The sequence below is a fragment of the Lathyrus oleraceus genome, chromosome 6 (genome assembly GCF_024323335.1).
Source record: "Lathyrus oleraceus cultivar Zhongwan6 chromosome 6, CAAS_Psat_ZW6_1.0, whole genome shotgun sequence".
Classification (NCBI taxonomy): Eukaryota; Viridiplantae; Streptophyta; class Magnoliopsida; order Fabales; family Fabaceae; genus Lathyrus; species Lathyrus oleraceus.
In genome coordinates this window covers 98,684,379-98,703,502 of record NC_066584.1, presented here as the reverse complement: position 1 = coordinate 98,703,502, position 19,124 = coordinate 98,684,379, and the positions used below count along the sequence as shown (strand labels likewise).

The window sequence follows — 19,124 nt, the reverse complement described above, 5'->3', positions numbered from 1 at the left end:
CATCATCCTAACTTTCTATTGATGTATAGATCGCGCGTTTTGGTTACCTTTTTTTTTCTGCAACTTGGTCGGAATCTGGGAAGCTCACCGGAGAAGACGGTGGCTCCGGTGGCTTCATCATTGCCAGTTTAAATCCTGGTCGTTTGATCCATTCTCCAGATTGAATCTCGTCCCTTGTTTGTTATGACTTTTAATTGTTTCACATGTGCACGCATTGACTTGGATCCACCATACGCGCGCGCTTCCTGGCCTCATGATTTGCCAGCTCAATTAATGAGCTTAGATCAGACAGTCCACGCTTTTTCCAATTTCTATTTTCTGTTTTATTTTCATTTTATTTTCTTTAATTCCAATTGTTTTCAAAAATTAATATCTCTCTCATTTTTTATCTAAAAAATATGGGACCAATTGCATTATTTCCCAAATAAATTCTAGTTTCTATTTCTGATTTTTAATATTTTTTATTTCATCATTTGATATCTTTTGTGAATTTTCTCTTTTCTGGTTATTTTTAATTCATTTTAAATAGTTTTTGATATTCAAAAAATGCAAAAATATTTTCCTAACCTATTTGAATGATGATGGATCTATGAAAAATATTCTTATCAATTTTTGAATTGATTTGAGATTTATTTGAGATTTTAGTTCAATTAGGTTATTTTTATTCATTTTTTATTGATTAAAAATAGTTTCTGACTTTTAAAAATGCTGAAATTTTTTGTCAAACTTTGCTTGACCTTGTTGGACTTAGGATAAATCACTTGGACCTTGATTTGAAGTGATTTTGAAGTTTGACATTTCTTTAATATTTTAATTCAAGTTTATTTTTAATATTAAAAAATGCCAAAAATATTCTATTCATTTCTTGACTTCTAATTCTCATCTCACATCTGTTTTTGATTGTTTGACCTTGACTTTCAATGTTATTGGTCAACATATGAGGATTGGTACATTTTATTCCAATTAATGCATTTTATTTCCATTTTCAGTTATCCATCTTCTCCTTCTTCTTCTTCTACTTCTTTTATTTTTGATCAATGAGTTAAAGGTTGATAAGTTAGCATTGATTAGGGAGACTTAACATTCCTTGATTCAAATCTAATTCATCTTGATTAATTGATCAAGTGAATGGCTTTGCATTAAGGATATGTTGTCTTCTAAATCATGCAAAAGGCTTAAACCAATACAAGATCATTTCTCTTCTCCTTTTTGACATGGCAAGTTGTTGGGACTTGGTTCACTAATCAAGACTCCTAACTTGTGTTTGTTGTCTACATTATTATTGACCGGCCTCAGATAGTTGTGACTTCTACATAAGTCCAATTACGATTGCTTAACATAGCGCTAAATTTGCCTTATGGCACACTAACTACTAACACTAACTATTGACAATTAACATTTACTTAATGCAATTTACTTTATGCAATTTACTTTAAGGCAATTTACTATTCTTGCACATATTATCCATTTGTTTTTCCTTTGCTCATTTGAGCACATGTTTATGTTAATGCCATTTGCCTTTTGCTCACTTGAGCACATAATTGTGTATATATTATTGTGCTTGTGTTTTGTTTTGTTTGTTGTGGACCAAAGTGCAAAGAAATGGACTTAGTTTCTAGGACTTCCCCTATGCAAAGAAATGGAGAATTGGACTTAGATTCTAGGACCTTTCCTATGCAAAATGGGAGTAAAAGGATCTTAAAGATGTTGGATTAGAAGGACCAAATCTCTAAACTCACTCTTGTCCATTCTTGTTTTACTCCATGAAACTTTTGATGTGTGTGCTTTTGTGCTAGGAGTTTCCATTTGAGCTTAATTGGAGGACCTTTACCATGAGCATCCAAAGTGAGAAATACAAAAGCCATTTGAGGATTCTTGGAAGCATGACCTTGTGTTTGTTTGCTTGAAATATTTGCTTTGTGGTTGCTTATTCCAAAGGATGGGAGCTACTTGGATCATCAATATGATCTCAAGAGAGGAACTCCTAGTGTGGTTTCATTTCTTATCCCTCACCTTTTTATTTTCCTTAAGATCTAGCCATTCTTCTTCTTCTCTCCACTCTAACCCAAGCCAAAACTTTTCGTGCAAACATTTCACTTGTTTTCAACATTAGAAACCTAAGTCTTATGCTTTTGATTTTCAAACTTTCTTTTCATAATACTTATTTTGAATTGAAACTTTTAAGTTAACTTTGACCATTTTGTAAATACTTCTAATTGGTAAACATAACCCATTCAAATGTCTTTTTGTGGTTCCAATGGCCACCTTCTTAATCAAAAACTTTCCATAACCTTTAGCTATTAGGTTTGAGTTATCCTTGTGGTAGATATAATACTCACCTATGTCCTTAGTGATGGACAATAAGCCTTCCATGCTTATTATAGGGTTAACCCCTCACTAGCATGTTGAAGCTATCCTCACATGGTGGATTTGTGGTTTGGTTGAGTTTTCTCCCTTTGATAACAAAAGACCTTAAGGCTTTTGGACCAATCAATTCACCAACCTCTTTTGAGATTTTTACCCCGAACTACGAGGTTTTGATCCTAATCTTTTTTAAGATGGTACGTAGGCAATGAGTTTATCCATTCAAACACAAAATGTAAATAAACTTGTATATTCTTTTCTCATCCCTTCAATCATGTTTGCACAAACAAAATTTCACAAAACAATAACCTTTACAACAAATGTAAAAAGGGCTCCCTAGGAGTACCTAGGATGTTTTGGGTGCCTAACACCTTCCCATTGCATAACCAACCCCCTTACCCAGATCTCTGTTTCTTTTACTAGTTTTTGTTAAAACTTTTAGGTTTTTGCTCGCTTTCTAACCATTCCTTTGGATAAATAGAAGTGCGGTGGCGACTCGACTTTGTATGGTTTACCTTGGATTTAGTCAATATCTCTAATGGTAACGAATACCCCGCTACACCTGCAGAGCCCATACTTCAAAAGGATGGTAGGCAGTGCATCAACAAACTTCTCTGACCTGGTGAAAGTTAGAGAACGCATCGAGAGCAGCCTTAAAAGTGGAAGACTCCAAGGTGTCTCGAGTGTGAAGACTATTGAAAGTGAATCCCTTAGTGATTCCCAAGAGGAATAGGAGGATGAAACTTATTTAACCTCGAAAACTCATTAGGCTTCACATATTATGTCTCTGGTGCCCTATTATCAGCATCCATATGTAGCGGTTATTCAATGCCAGCAACCATTACCTTCTGGTCCTAAGTACCAGCAACCGTGACAAGGTCTGCCGAATCATCCAGCTCATGTTCCGCATTAGCATCAACGTCAGAATCATCGGGATCGAATTCCAAATAATCAACAACAGCGTCAGAATCAATGTGGACCTCCAAACCAGAAAGAAAGAGGGACTATATAAATTAACCCAATCCCAATAACGTATAGCCAAATATGGTCTCAGTTGGTCCAAAACTCATCGATAGCTCCTAGAGAGACAAGATTTATGAAGTTTCCATTCCCTCCTTGGTACAACCCGGATGTCAAATGTTAGTTTCATGATGGAGTAATTGGGCACTCAATCTAAGAGTGTAAGGTCTTCCAAGAAGAAATGCAACATATGATCAAAAAATGGCAGTTGTTTTTCGATGGCCCTAATGTTGTGAACGGTCCATTACCCTGATGAGTTCGAACACTTAAGGAGGCATTTCCCAGAGACAACAAGTTAAGCCGAAAAGATCGTCCTCGACACTGGCAATCATTTGGATGTTTCAGCTTTTCATTTGAATTTTCTTAGCATGTTAAACGTTCTTTTCTTTTAAGCATTGTTGTTTTATTTCAATGAGAATATTAATGAAGTGATCATGCATTTTTTGAATCAATCATGTCGTATTCACTCATTTTCCATTTATATAAAAAAACAAAAACAAAAATAAAAATATTTCTCTCATTCATTTCTTTTTTTAAACTATTGTTTTAGCGAGGATTTGAGGGAGAATGATAAAAAATTACCTATAATTATCGTGGTATGCTTTCGAGTAGAACTTTGCCGATGATGTAAGGCATTGTTTCTAATCCCCAAACACCAAAGAGGTAAGGAGTTATTCCCTAGTTAACCACTTTGAGCCTAGAAGTTTGTGTTTTCTTTAGGAATAAAAACCATTAATCTTAACTAGGGGCATGTTAGTTGTGTCCAGATAGTTTAACTGTGCATTCGATCTTCAAAGAGAATTCGTTAATCACCATTCCACCTGAGGATCAACCGCACTTCACACATATCATAAAGTGTCGAAGAAGTCATGAAAAAGCTAAGAGAAATTAGAGTGGTTGTTCCTCAATAACCAATAACATGGAAGTCACCAACCTTTCAAAAAAAAAGTCTGCTAAGTTGAACACCATAAAAGACGACTTAGGCAAAAATTAGGGCATCCTGGTGGACCAAAAGCTTTAAAGAAGCAATCCAAGAAAAATCAAGGATCAAAACAAAAAGAATTAATCAAAATAGGTCATCAAATCCTCAACAAAAAAAGGTGACTTCCATTTTAGGAAAAACTCATCTTGAATCCTCATCCTTACCATCACACCTTCAAATCCTCTTGGAAGTTGAATGGGCATGTTGAATTATTTGAACATGGGAACTGAAGATTATCAAGAAGAATAGAAGGGTAAGAATTAAATTTTGAGCCTTATATTCTTTGTTTCGAAAATCGTGAACCAGACCACATTACATCCTTTAAAGACCTAACTGAGGCAGGGTTCGTTTTGAAGACATACTACAACAAGGTTACGTTAACCTGACTCCACAATATCTTTGCTAATCATTTATATTTATCACATCAATTTCTACCCTGTGAATGTCTAGACTAGTATTGTATCCTGATCATTGACATGTTCACTATATTACCATTTTTGAATGAACAAATTTATTTGCAAGACAACATAACATCAAGGAAATTCCAACTAGAGCGGTCAGTTTGAGGAACACGATCATGTGAAATAAGTCCAGTCAGGGGAAAATCACTGTGAGCATCGGCCATCCTCTGTCGATCACCCCGAGAGTCGGTTAGTCAAAAGCAAATCTTCAAGACTCATACTAGGGCAAGCTACCACAAAGAGCACAATGAGTCAATCTCTCCAAAGATTAATCAATTAGAATCCTCTTATTCCAAGAATTGACCAGTCAGGGGCAGACCACTGTAATACTAAAACATTGGGGTAACTTACCTTAAGTTTATGACGAGTAATTTCCAAATTCCTGTTAAGGTGAGCCTTTTCAAAACCCAACATATTGGGGTAAGATAAGCCACAGAGGGGCAAGTCTTCTCCATGCCTTTAAGTTGCTCAAGAAAACATGGCCATATATCAGTAACAATTGAGTTCAAGACGAATACCGGGAAATCACGCTATCACCCCATCAAATAACCTTTTGCATTTGGCAAAGAAGCTCTGCTGCAATGAAACTTTGTTGCAAAAGAACCTTCCATCAGTTACCCACCATAGGGGTACCTTTGGAAGTCTTTGAGTCATTACATAGATCATTCTCATGCATATCATTGTATTCATCTGGCATATTCTCATTGCATGAAGCCTTGAAAATCTAACATTAAAAAAATAAAAGTCCAAGCCTTGCTTGGCACTTCTTTATTGGCACACATACATGCATTGATCAGTTTTTACATTTCATGCATCATTACATGTGTGGTATACCCACGAGTGTGGAGTACTACACTGAGTAACCATAACATTACATGAAAAATGCACATCAAAGCATATTCAATCATAAGCATAACATGAACTATGTCTCATTCACATAAGAAAATAATCATTGTTACTACAGTCACCTACTATAAGTTTGTCAATAGGATCTCGGCAGTAGATTCCCTGGTTGATCTCGGTAGAAGATTTTCCAGTTAAACCTCGATAACATGTATTTTTCTCATTGAATCTAGGTAGAAGATTCTCTGGTTAATCACGACAGTAGATTTCCAGTAGGCCTCAGCAGAAGGTGTTTCCCCGCAGAATCTCGGCAGTAGATTCTATGGCTAATCCCGGTAGAAGATTTCTCAATAGACCTCAACGGTAGGTATATCTCTCTCAAAATGAATCTCGGTAGTAGATTCTCTAGTTGATCTCGGCATAAGATTTCCCAGTTAAACCTCGGTAGAAGGTACATTTCCTCTAACAAAAATCTCGGTAGTAAATTCCCTGGTTGATCTCGATAGAAGATTTCCCATTAGACCTCAGCAGTAGGTATTTTCTCAATAAAACCTCGACAATAGGTATCGCCTGGTGAATCTCGACAATAGACTCCCTAACAACTGATTTAATGTAAAGTTCCATTAGAAGAATAAAAATTTGGCATGATAAATTTGTGTTCATTACCAATTGTGATTTTAACAATTTATGTTGCACTTCCACCATTTTAATGAAATTGATAATATTTTGTCTAATTTCAGCTTTGATTTTCATTAAAATGACCCAAGTGTATCTACTAAAATCATCAACAACTATTGAACAATAAGAGTGATTATGATTAAACTTGATTGCTAGAGGACCCCAAACATCAAGGTGAATCAAGGTGAATAAGATCAAATGGATGTTTGAATTTATTAAAACTGGAAATATAAGGTAGTTTTTTGTTCCTAGCAAAATGACATACATCACATACAACCTTTTGATCAATAACAATAAAGGAAAAAAATAATGTAAAGATTTCATTCTAATAGGGGGATAAATGACCTAACCTAAAATGCCATAAGACATTATTTGACAATGTCCAAACAAAAGAATTGTTTATGCTAAAGGCATCTCTATACTAGTCCATAAGAATTAGATGATACAAGCCTTCAAACTTCTAAACTCAATCAAGCATCTTCATAGATTATTGGTCGTGAATGAAACAATTATTATCATTAAAACTTACATTTCATTTTGAATTTTGACATAATTTTGATACAAATATTAAATTGACAGAAAAATCAAGTACATAAAGAACATTTGTAATGAATAAATTAGGATACAAGTTGATTATACCAATGTATTTGGCAAAAGAAAATTGTCCATTTGAAAACAACATTTATAGGATTAATTTTATTATAGGAATGAAATTAGGGGTGTTCGTGGTTCATGAATTGAATTGAATTGAACCGAACCATATTAATGGTTCAATCCAGTTTTTAAAAACCACTTTAGCAAAAAGTGGTTAATCTGTTTAATCAATTCAATTCGGTTTAAAACCAATTCAGAACTGGTTCATAATTTTAAACCAGTTTAATTTATTTAAACCAGTTTAAAACCAATTTTTTAAAAAATTAGATTAATTTTTTCACCAAATTCCAAACTGGTTTTTTTTTATATATTTAAAAAAACTGTTTCTTTTTTGTTTTTATAATAAAATTGAATTTAAAAATTGAATTCAAATCTGGATTTTTTAAAAATTGTTTCTTTTTTGTTTTTAAAAAAATTGAATTCATATTCATCACAGCGAATGCCACAGCCGACAACTTTTTCTGCTATGCACTTATATCATATCAGAACATTTGACTTCACATTTAAAAACACTACATAAACTTGTGATTACAAAAAGAATCAAAAATAAAAAGGTGTTATTGTATCAGTTTTAGTATATACTCCGTATTAGAAATCTTGGTACGTATTTGGATTCATAAGTCTTAATATAGAAACATTGATCTTGATATATTTAGAATTTTTCAATTAGAATTGACATTGATTATTTAATTTTATTCAACATTTAATAATCATTTATTAAACTATATATATAATGTGAAATTGATTTTGATATATATAAGCATTTAATAGAAGGTAAAATATATAGAAACAGTTATATATAAACATTTAATAGAAGGTAAAATATATAGAAACAGTTATGAATCATTTTGAAATCGATTCAAAACAAATAGAAGGTGAAATTGAAATTGATGTTGAATTTGAATTGGAAAGAAGATGATTTAGGGTTCATATTTCATATTTGGGGAAGAACACGTAATGTGAAAATGAAAATGTTATGATAATAGTAACTGACTAAAAAATATTAAAAGATTATAATTAAAATATTTATCATTTTAATATAATGATTTATTAAGTTTATTGAATTTGAGAAATAATAGTATTTATATTTTAGATAAAATTGTGGAAAGAGTTTATAAGAGTTTAAACTGGTTTTTAAATTCAATTAGATTAATTGAATTGGTTAAAATAAACAATTCAATTTACTAACTATTTAAATGATTTAAGTTTTTTATGATTCAATTCAGTTCAGATTAAGTATTTGGATCAGTTAATCAAAATTTTTAACACCCCTAAATGAAACTAAGAATTTCAAGAACAAATATGGTCATTGGCTCCTAAATCTATTATTCAATCGTCCAAAGTACAACATTTATAGACAAATGAATGAGAAATACTTATGTCATTCTTATGTGAAGGACCAGTGAATGAAGAAGAGACAACCTGAATTGAGATTGTGGGTGTTGAAGTTTGATTATGAGAGAAATTTTGAAGAAGATTCACTAGCTTCTCAAATTAATCTTAAGTAATCATAGAAGGACCTCTCTTGGCATTTGACTGTTGAAAAGAAGCATCATCATCATTTGTGAAAACATTGTTAGTCGTTGAACCTTTACCAAAATAAGGTGGAAAAAATGTTTTCTACAGGCCTCAATTGTATGGTCAGTCCTACCACAATTAGTGCAAATTTTGTACTTTGAAGTGTTATGATGAAAATTGAAATTGCTTGACTTATAATTGAATTTCTTGAATCCCACGACATTAATCAAGGCTTGTGATTCATAAACATGAGCCAAATTTTCTTGCCTTTCATGCTAAGAAACCATTGAAAAAATTGTGTTCATAGTTGGCAATATATCCATCAGCAATTTACAAATCTTGTTCATATAAAATAGTAATAAATATAAGGACCAAATTACAATTAGAAGTTCATGGGCCCATTAAATTCAATGTTCTAATTCTAAATTAGGTCATTTATTTTCTCACCTTTATGGTGTGGGTTGCACCTTTGAAAATCCAAAAATACTCTCAAATTTTTTCGGAGAATCATATTCGAACACACCAAAGCCCATTTTTGTCAAAATTTAATCCAGACATGCATATGCGAAACTTTTTGGAGTGAATTCGCAAATGCGTCTCTGAAAAGACTCCTAAAACCATTTAAACAACGGTTCCCATTAAGATAGTTTATCATTTAACCATTGAGTAATATTTCTGGAGATGCATCTCTGAAAATCTCAAGCAGAAAATTAAATATATGACCACCTTGCATAATCATCTCTTTCACACTCCATAGCTCATTCATACTTCTCGTCGATCTGAAAAACAAATTGAATACCAAATTGTGTATTTCAATGGTGCAAAACCCCTACTTCAATTCTGGATCTGCGACGCCATACTTCTCGTCGATTTGAAAATAAAATAAAATACTCTCCTCTATGATATTCAAAAAATCAGAGAGTTGTCAAACTCAAGTATCATTCACCATTGCTTAACAGCGAAGGAAAGATACGATTCACCAATTTTGAACTGAAGACGGATGAAGATTTACATGTGATGTGGAGTACATTATAGCTTTACACGTCAAAGGGTATGATTGAAGTGGATGTGAATATTGAAAGATCTGGCGACAATATTATCAATATATTGCAATGTCCTTAACTACCCGTTTATAACAATATATAATGTTAAATTTATGTTAACTATCTATGTAATGTTGAGTGTTTTAATTTAATGTCAAGTTGATTTTGTTTTGAAATCTTATTCTTTCTGTCTTTATTTCTGGTTTGAAATATATGGGTTACTTTCGAATATGCATCTCCAAAGTATATCAAAAAAACATTCGAAGATGCAACTCCGAACAAAAAATATGTATAATTGGAGTGTCTCACTTAGCGTTCAATTTTATACGAATTAGATGTATCCGGAGATGCAACTCTGAAAATTGAGAACATTTTTAACTTTTCACCAATGATTTGGAAGAATCTATAAAGGTGAAAAAAGAAATTGCTCTGAATTATTAGCATATTCAGATGACAATAGAGCGGGTCAGCTCAGATTTTCCCTACCTCCATGACCAAGAAAGAAAAAAACACCCTCAATTTTAGAGGGATGAAAAAATAGATCAACATTCAAAATCAAAACAAAGATGGGATGACAAACCAATCAAAACTGATGAGAATATTCTTAAAACATCATATGTATTTTGACAAAACAAAGATGTCAATGAGCAATCGCAATAATAACCTAAACGATAACTAGTATTAAGATCTAACTGAGGGAATGTGGAAATGGGTGAGATTATGGGTGAGATTACAACTAAAATATTAAGCCCGACAAAAGTTTAATTTGATTCTCAAATTTGTTCGCATGGGAACTCCCACAAGCTAGATATACTGCGGAGGATGTGGGGGTTATGTTGCACAGCATGTAACTAGGCCAATGCTGACATTTACGAATTCATAAGAATAGAAGACTACAAAGAGTTATAATCCTTCCATCCCACACACACTTCTATTTTGTAGTTTACTTGGATACCGTGGAAAGTGGGAATATCGTTGTATAAAACCCAAGACAACCCACTACCAATCTACAAAGAAACTCCCCCTAAGGTGATGATGTTGACTGTTCAACTTCAAGGTTAAAACCCAAACATTCATTTATGTTTTGTCTAATCAGCCTAGAACCTAACATCCTCACTAGCCATTTACAATTGCAAGCCTAAACAGAAGCCACACCAGCAGTTAGACACCAACTAATCAAACAGAATTAGTTGACTAAAAAGTTCACCGGGAATAATCTGTATCTTGATGGAAGACACAAATTAGAACCATTTTCAGCTCAAAATATCCCTAGAACAGCTAACAAGTCCCATATGCAACCTGATAACTGTAAAAAGATGTACTTGACAAAACTGAAAACACTGTACATCATCATAGTAGTCAAATGATGGCCATAAAATATGTTGACTTCAAAGTCAAAAGCATACGGATGCATGAGCTCAAGTTCAATGGAAGGCCATACATGCTTTCAAACTATGTGGTAGTGAGCAACCATGGGCATTTCCATCAGGTATAACATGTATTGCATTCTTTTGAAATCCATTATCCATACACTTCTGAGTTGCACCAACTAACTTCTAGAGCCTCACTCTGTTTCTTCCAGAACATTCACTTATCTATGAATAAGAATAGACACTCTCATACAGAACTAAAATCTCTCTATGGCAATGCAATTTATATTGTTGAAGTTAGAAGAGAAATGCCATAATAAATGTAGAAAAACCAACATGGCTAACTGCAACAAATTCAAGTCCAACTCCTTCTCTACACAAGGTCAAGTTGGTGCCTTTGTGTTTGTGCTCAATTTAAATTTCAAGTGTTAAAATCGTTGCTATTTCTAGCAGATTTTACACCAAAATGACAGAAGTATAAACCAGGAAGTACGAACTGATTTAATACGTAAATAGTTAGGGCCAAACTTTGCAGTTACTTTGCTATGCAACAAGTTTCATTTTTAGTAACCAAGTGGGGCATGAGCAAAGCCTCTGGTGAGCCGTTAATAGGTAATCTACACAATTGCACACTTAACTTGCTCTAAATAAATTTTCACATGTTATCAACAAATGAAACCATATTACACTTATACGGAAACATCAGACCTTGGAAATGAAAACTAAGAATCAATCAACAATATAAAATGTGATAGCTTGTTGTAGAAAAGAGCAAGATGTGTTAAACTATCAAAGGAAAACACAAATTACAAGACTATGTAAGGTGTGGAATGTAGATTATGAAATAATGTATGTCCAATTGGTTATGGTACATTGCTTGTTTTAACCATACAATCGAGAAGAATGTGGTGAACATGGAAAATTCAAATACAACAAGTAACAAAATAACTCGACAGCACCTGAGCAATCATCTCCCAGAGTGAAAGAAGCATTTGATTTTGAGTACAAACATGAACAGACTTTTTCTATTCGGCACAATACAATTTGAGCAATCCAAACAAATACAAAATAAAATCTAAAAACATACAGGCAGTATTACAATATCTCTAACTGTAAAATAGAATGTTAGAAAATAAAAAGGGGTCAAAGGAAGAAAAAAAGGAACAGCAGGGCACTAACAGCATAGCAGACTTGAACCACAATTGTAGTTGCACTTGCAGTTATAGGCGTACCGCGAACCTAATATCTGTGAATGAGCCAAACCCATTGTTTGTTTCAAAGCTCAAACTCTTCTTCCTTGAGAGCAATCTCGGCGGCCTCTTCTTCCTCATCATCAAGCACAAAATACTCATTCTTCTCCACAGGCATAAACATGTAAAACATGACAATGTAAAAGACAAGACTAGCACCCTCCTCAGCAAGATTACTAACCCACCTATACTTATAAGCAGTGATGGTTTTGAGAGCAAAAACAACAATGCGTGTGAAGTAAAGGTAACCAATAACAACAATATAAAACTGCCTGAAAAGTGTTAGCTTTGCGAGATTCCTAGCAGCTTTTCCATCAGTCTTGGATGTTTCCCTAAGTGATTTAATCGACCATACAATAGGAAAAATGATTGCACAACAACAAATGATATCAACAAGCAAGAAAACCTGATTCCATGTAACCCAATCCTTGATAAAAGGACCGGTTTCACCAATTATAACCGAAGCCAGATTTGCCAAAACCTGAAGAGGAATAACAACCATGAGAACCTTCTTCTCCCTTTCCTGCAGGAATGGTTTGAGGAATGACCATCCGGTGCCAATCAATACAATGACGGTGAAAAGCAACACCACACGAATGAACTGGAAGATGTAAAAGAGAACATCCCAACCGTGTGGAGTTCCGGTGATCTTGACGTAGTGTTTATCCTCGGCTGCGCAGATAAGATTAAGAGCTTTCATGAGGAGGAGAGTTGCCATGAGGAGATGGATCCGGTGAACGGAGAGTTTGTTGTTGTAACAGACATATAACCATACACCAAAGAAACCGAAGTAAACGATGGAGAAGAGAAAGTAGAGAGAAGGCAACTGTGTTTGACCGGCGGAGAGATAATCAGAGGAACCATCGGCGTCGAGGTTGAAAAGCTCGGTGCGAACCGCCATGGAAACGGAGGTTTCAGGCGCACAGTTAGAGAAGAAGAGACTGAACTCATTCGGAGATGTAACGGGGTAAGAACGGTTAAACGACGCCGTGGGAGGAGGTGAGAGGTCACGGAAAGTGAAGAGACGCGTGATGTAACGTGAATCGAGAACGCAGAAGCTAGGGTTTTGTTGGATCTCAATTAGGACTTGAAGAAGCGATTCTTCGCTGAGGAGGAAGAATCCGAGACGAGATGGATCCGGCTGTGATCCGGAGGCGGCGACGGAGACTTCCGATACGGCGATCCGGACGTGGCCGGTGTGCGTGAACCCGAATTTCTCTAATAGGATCATGGGTCGGGTATCGGAGGTTATGGTGAGAGATTTGATCTCAGCCGTTGATGGAGGTGTGATTGAGAGGAAGAGAATTGTGATGAGTGAAACGACGGTGGTGATCGTCGTTTTGTCCATTTTTAGAATGAAAAATGAGACTCTGAAGAAGCGATTTGAGTGAAACTGTGTTCTGTTTAGTTCTGTTGTTGGCGTATTGTTGAAGGTAGCGATTCAGTGTTGAATCGGTTGATGATTGAGATGTGAAAGAAGAATTTGGTCTTTCTAAAACGACGTCGTGGTCGTGACGCTGAGAATTTTTATTTGCGGAAACAATTTGAGGGTGCGCACTGGCCCAATTTTGCATTCTGGTTTCGTGGGCTGTAGAGCGAAAATTGTAGCCCAACTCAGTCTTGATATCATTTGTAATTAATTTTTACACTGGTACCTTTTACTAAATACACCAACCTCTTTTTACAATCACTTTATTGAACCCACACTGACTCAATATCTATATTGATGGTTTAGACAGTCTATCAACGTGATTGAACACGAACTAAGATATCTTATATTAAATGAGGTGGAATATTAAATAATGTATGGATTGTTGGTATTCATTCCTTTTAAGTTATGCTAATAAAGTATATTGTTTTTTTACTCAATAATAAATTCTTAAATGAGAAATACTTAGTACCCCTAAATTTTTGTACTAGAACATATTTAGAAGTGAGATAATTGCTTATAAATACAATCATATGCAAACATCGTACATTTGTATTAAAGCATATTTAGATGTAGAGTGGTCTTTTAAAGGTGTGGATGGTCGATTCGGAGGACTTCTCATCATATAAAAAAGGTGTGTTTGGTCTCAACTTTAGTTTCTTAGGGGAAGGTTTATGTTAATTGGAAGGGTTTTAATTTGTATCTGGTTAATGTTTATTCCTCGTGTATGATGCTTCATAAAATGATTTGTTAGAAAAAAAACTAATAGATTTTAAAAGCAAATTCCCTTTGGGTGAGGAATGCATTTGTGGTGATTTTAATGCAGTTAAGAAAAAAGGGGGAAGTAAATGAGTGAATAAATAGCTATATAGGAATGAGATGTCGAATTTCATATCTTTATTACGGATGTCGAATTAATTGATGTCTCAGTTGTTGGAAGCAAATTCATGTGGTTTTGTTTGAGCGGTAAGACCATGATGTTGGAACAAAATTGGTTGAAACCATGTCCCTTGGATTTTAATGATAACATATTATTTAAAGAACAATTAGGTATTCTAACATTTGTTCAAGTATGAAGGTTTATAAGACTAAGAACCGATGAAGAGAAGCTTGAAGATTTTGAATTTGAAGTTCAGACTCTGGCTCTGAAGATCACTTCTGAAGACTATGACGCTAATGGAAGATCCAGCTTGTGAAGAAGTCAACACCTAAAGAAAGTTACCTTCTGGTGATCCTGACTTTGAAGCTTTAGAAGCTAAGAAACATACCCTGAAGAAATCAGCCTCTAAAGAGTGAAGTTTGAAGAAAGTCAACCTCTGAATGATCAGAACCTGGGTTCTAGAATCCGAAGGTTTTCTAAATCTCTTCAATCGAGGAAACTCTGACTGACTCAAAGATCTTTTGTTCACGTGAAGACTTAACGAAAAATCTCTTCATAGTTGTTTGAGCTTCAACAGATAATTCCTCTTGCAGAAATGTGCTTTCTTGATTGGTCCAATCATACAAATCTTATCCAACTTTCTAGTGAAAGTCTTCAAATGCCTTTTTTCCTTCTCTCCATATAAGGAGCATATGGACTTGAAGAAGAAGACTAATACACTGCAATACAAGACTCTAAACCTTGACATTTCAAATAGAAGTCACTCTGTCAAATTAGCTAGCCTTAGAATATCTTATCAACTGTATATTTTAGAAGTTCTTAAAGTATTAAGAGTCTTAACAAGTTGTATTCTATCTACACCTCTGATTGCATATCAAGTGTATTTTTATCCAAAATATCTTATCATTTTATTATAGAGTTGGAAGTCTATTGCTTTAGTGCTTGAGCATTTTAAGTCTCTTGCTTGTGTGCTTGATCATAGAAGTTTCTTACCTGAGGGTTTGAGCATTGGAAGTCTCTTGTTTGTGTGCTTGAGAATAAAAGTCTCTTACTTAAGGGTTTGAGCATTGAAAGTATCTTTCTTATGTGCTTGAGCATATAAGTCTCTTACTTTAGGGTTTGAGTATTGGAAGTATCTTGCTTAGTGCTTGAGCATTTATAATCTTGTTGGTTATAGTTAAAATCTCTTGGGAGTACAAGGGGACTAGACTACTCTCAATTTGTGAGATAAAACATGATAATTGTTGTGTGTCTTTGCTTTTACTTTCCTGATTTATGATTTTATCATTCTGCTGCTATCAACTTTGCAACTCTGAGTCAGATTCTGGTTTAGAATCTGATAAGGACTTTTAGAAGCAAACCTAGTCATTATGAGTCAGACTCTGAACTAAATATTTAAAATCTGATTAAGATCAATCAAAAGCAGAAGAAGAAAGAGCCTAAATGAGAAAAGAAAACATAATTCAACCCCTCTTTTTGTGTTTTTTATCGCCTTCACGTGAGTTGGTTAAATATGTTCTTATTATCGGAGGGGTTTATTAAGAAGTGGAAGGTCGATGTTCAAGTTGCTGGTAGTAGGGAGTTTTCTGATCATTATCCAATTTGGATAAAAGGAAAAGCCACCAATTGAGGATTTAAACCCTTAAAAAAATAGCGGCTTGATTCAACATCCTGAATTTCTTCTCTTTGTGGAAAATATGTGGAAATCCTTTCTTTTGGTTGGGAAGGATAATCATGTTGTTCCAAAAAAACTTAAGTTGCTTAAGAATCATTTAAGAAGATAAAACAAAAAAGTGTTCGGTATTTTGAATATGGAGTTTGAGTCGGCGGTTTAGTAATTAAACGCTTTAGATTTCTTGGTAGCTAATGATTCATATCAGGATCTAGATGTGTTAGGTCAGAAAAGGGCGGAAGCTTCTAGTCGGGTTTGGCAAACGGCGTTGGCGAAGGAGAGTATGCTCAAACAAAAAGCAAAACATAAGTGGATCGCAAAAGTGGATTCTAACTCTAAGTTCATTCATAGAGTTATGAAGAAAATATTTAAAAGAAATAATTTGTTGGGTATTAGGATGGATAATGGTTGGGTGGATCATGTGAAACATGTCAAATTAGAGGTGAAGAATCATTTTGAGTTTATATTTTAGGAGGTTGGTTATAGGAGGCCAATTTTATCAAAAGTGTTGTTAAAGCAGATATTTGATGACGAGAGAGTGTTTTTGGAGATTCCTTTCTCTTTGGATGAATGAAAGGATGTTATTTGGTCTTGTGAAGGGGACAAAATCCTGGGTTCATATGGTTTCAATACGAGTTCTTTTAAAGCTTGTTGGAATTTTTTGAAAGAAGATCTTCTTTGGTTTGTGAATGAATTTTATAAGAATTCTTCGTTACCAAAATCTACTACGACTTCCTTATTATCTTTGATACCTAAGTCTATTTTGATGAGTATATATCTATTTGTTTGGTTGGAGTTCTTTATAGAATTTTGACTGAGTTGCTTGCTTCCCGTTTAAAAAAGGTTTTGTCTAATTTGATTTTCAATTGCCAAATGGATTTTCTTCCTAAGAGACAAATATTAAATGGTGTTCTTATCATTAATGAGTTGGTGGATCATGTGAAGAGACATAAAAGGAGTTTTATGTTAGTGAAGGTTGATTTTGAAAAAGCTTATGATTGCGTCTCTTCGGATTTCTTGAGATTTATGATGAGAAGATTGAGTTTTGGTGCGAAGTGGCTAGGTTGGATGGAAGGCCTTGTTTTTAATAGCTATATGTTTATTTTGATCAATGGTAGTCCTACCAAAGACTTCAAGGTCCCTTGAATTTTGCACTATGGGGATTCTTTACCACCATTTCTCTCTTTATTGGTGACTGAGGGTTTAACCGGTTTGATGCTAAATATGATGGTGATTCACTACTACAGAAAACACATATCACAACGGTTGGAAAAGAGATACCAACACGCCATACCAACTGTTGTGAGGTAAGATGTGATTGTATGTATGATACTTTCACCATGATCGGGCCATCATGATTATAAGCTATGTAGCGTGCTACCTACCACAACAGTTACTTTAAACAACCGCTGTGACATTCTTTAATGTATAATATTTAACAATGGTTGGTATAAACAACCATTGTGATATATAGAACAGATTTTATTACAAACTAGTTGGAGTGCTTATTTCGCAAATGCTCACTAAACATATAACATTTCAATTTAATCTAGAACATTATAATATGACAAATTAAGTTATATTAGAAGAACAAGTTCATGTTCAATGATTGACAAGAGTTCTTCAACTCCTTATATGCATTTTGCTCTTTAACATTTAGAACATTGTTTAATGATCCTAGTTCTTCAACCGTCCATTCCTTCACCTCTAATTCATTTTGCAAAATATTATCTACTTTGAAAACAAAAATAGAGGTGGAGAGAGGGGCGGTTGAAGATCTATAATCTTTAAATAAAGTTCTAACAGTTAAAGAATAACATGCATATAACAAATTACATAATTCTTGTTAAGAAATGAACGTGTACTTGTTTTATAATATAACTTTATCTATTATATTATAATTTTCTAATGCAATCTGAAAATGGTAAGAGATTGGTAAAACACTCAAACCACATAATATATAATAAACTCATCTTTTAAACAAACATTAACAATAACATTCATCAACAATAAACCATAAACAACATACACGAAAAATGTTTCAGAAACTTACATGTCCCATAATGGTATCCACAATGAACTAAGGATGAAGTTGAAGTTAGAGTTGCAAGCTTGTGTCTATTTTGAATGGATGTCATTCTGGATCTTTCACACAAGTTTGCAACGCTCACTTTAGCTTCGTCTTCGTTATTGAAACAAACATCCCTACCTATAAGTCAAAACAAGCAGAAAGTTCAAATATTATGAAACAAGCTATTGAAAAATAAACAATAATAGATAAACATATTTTGCAACATAAACAAAGACGAACCTGTAAAGTATTCATTTTCTAAGATTTGCTAAAACAAAGGAATACTTCAAAGAAGATGAGTTGGATGGATATGTTTGGGGTTTCCATATGAGAGAGACGAGTCAGAGATATGTTAGGGTTTCGTTTTAAAAGAGACGAGTAAAAGAGATGTTAGGGTTTTATTTTGAGAGAGACGGTTGCAATGTACTAAAGTGAAAGATAATTTCACTTATATATAAATAAGTAACATATTTCACCACAGTTGAAAATACGAACCGTGATGAAATGATTGCAAGTTATAAGACGGTTGATTATAATAATTGTGGTGATATACAAGGTCAAGCCCATTATGTTACGATAAATGGAAAATTGTTGGTGCTGGGATTCGAACCATTTCACTCCAGGTACCTTTCACTACAATCGGTACCTATGACCGTTGTGAAATGTACTTTAGTAAATACAAAAAAAAAAACACCCCCAAAAAATATTACAACGGTTAGCAGGAAGACCGTTGTAAAAATGGTGTTACAGAAGGTTTATTTTGTAGTAGTGATTGGTGATTATCATGGTTTTCAAGTTAGTGAATCTCTTCATTGTGAGATTCTTCAATTTACGGATGATACAATGTTGATAGGTGAAGATTTATGGAAAACAAATTTGGAGTATTAAG

General features: G+C 34.1%; 1 protein-coding gene across 1 annotated transcript; it reads right to left on the bottom strand.

Annotated features, from left to right (window-relative positions):
• Window positions 1-11,882: 11,882 nt before the first annotated feature.
• Window positions 11,883-13,699, bottom strand: LOC127090945 (protein CANDIDATE G-PROTEIN COUPLED RECEPTOR 7). The gene has a single exon (XM_051029420.1). It carries the CDS (start codon window positions 13,529-13,531, stop codon window positions 12,209-12,211), a length of 1,323 nt encoding a protein of 440 aa, XP_050885377.1. The 5' UTR covers window positions 13,532-13,699; the 3' UTR covers window positions 11,883-12,208.
• Between the last annotated feature and the right edge of the window lie 5,425 nt (window positions 13,700-19,124).

Bases quoted from the DNA above. Each gene is read 5' to 3' on its own strand.
- LOC127090945 (XM_051029420.1), bottom strand. From the start codon at position 13,531: ATGGACAAAACGACGATCACCACCGTCGTTTCACTCATCACAATTCTC.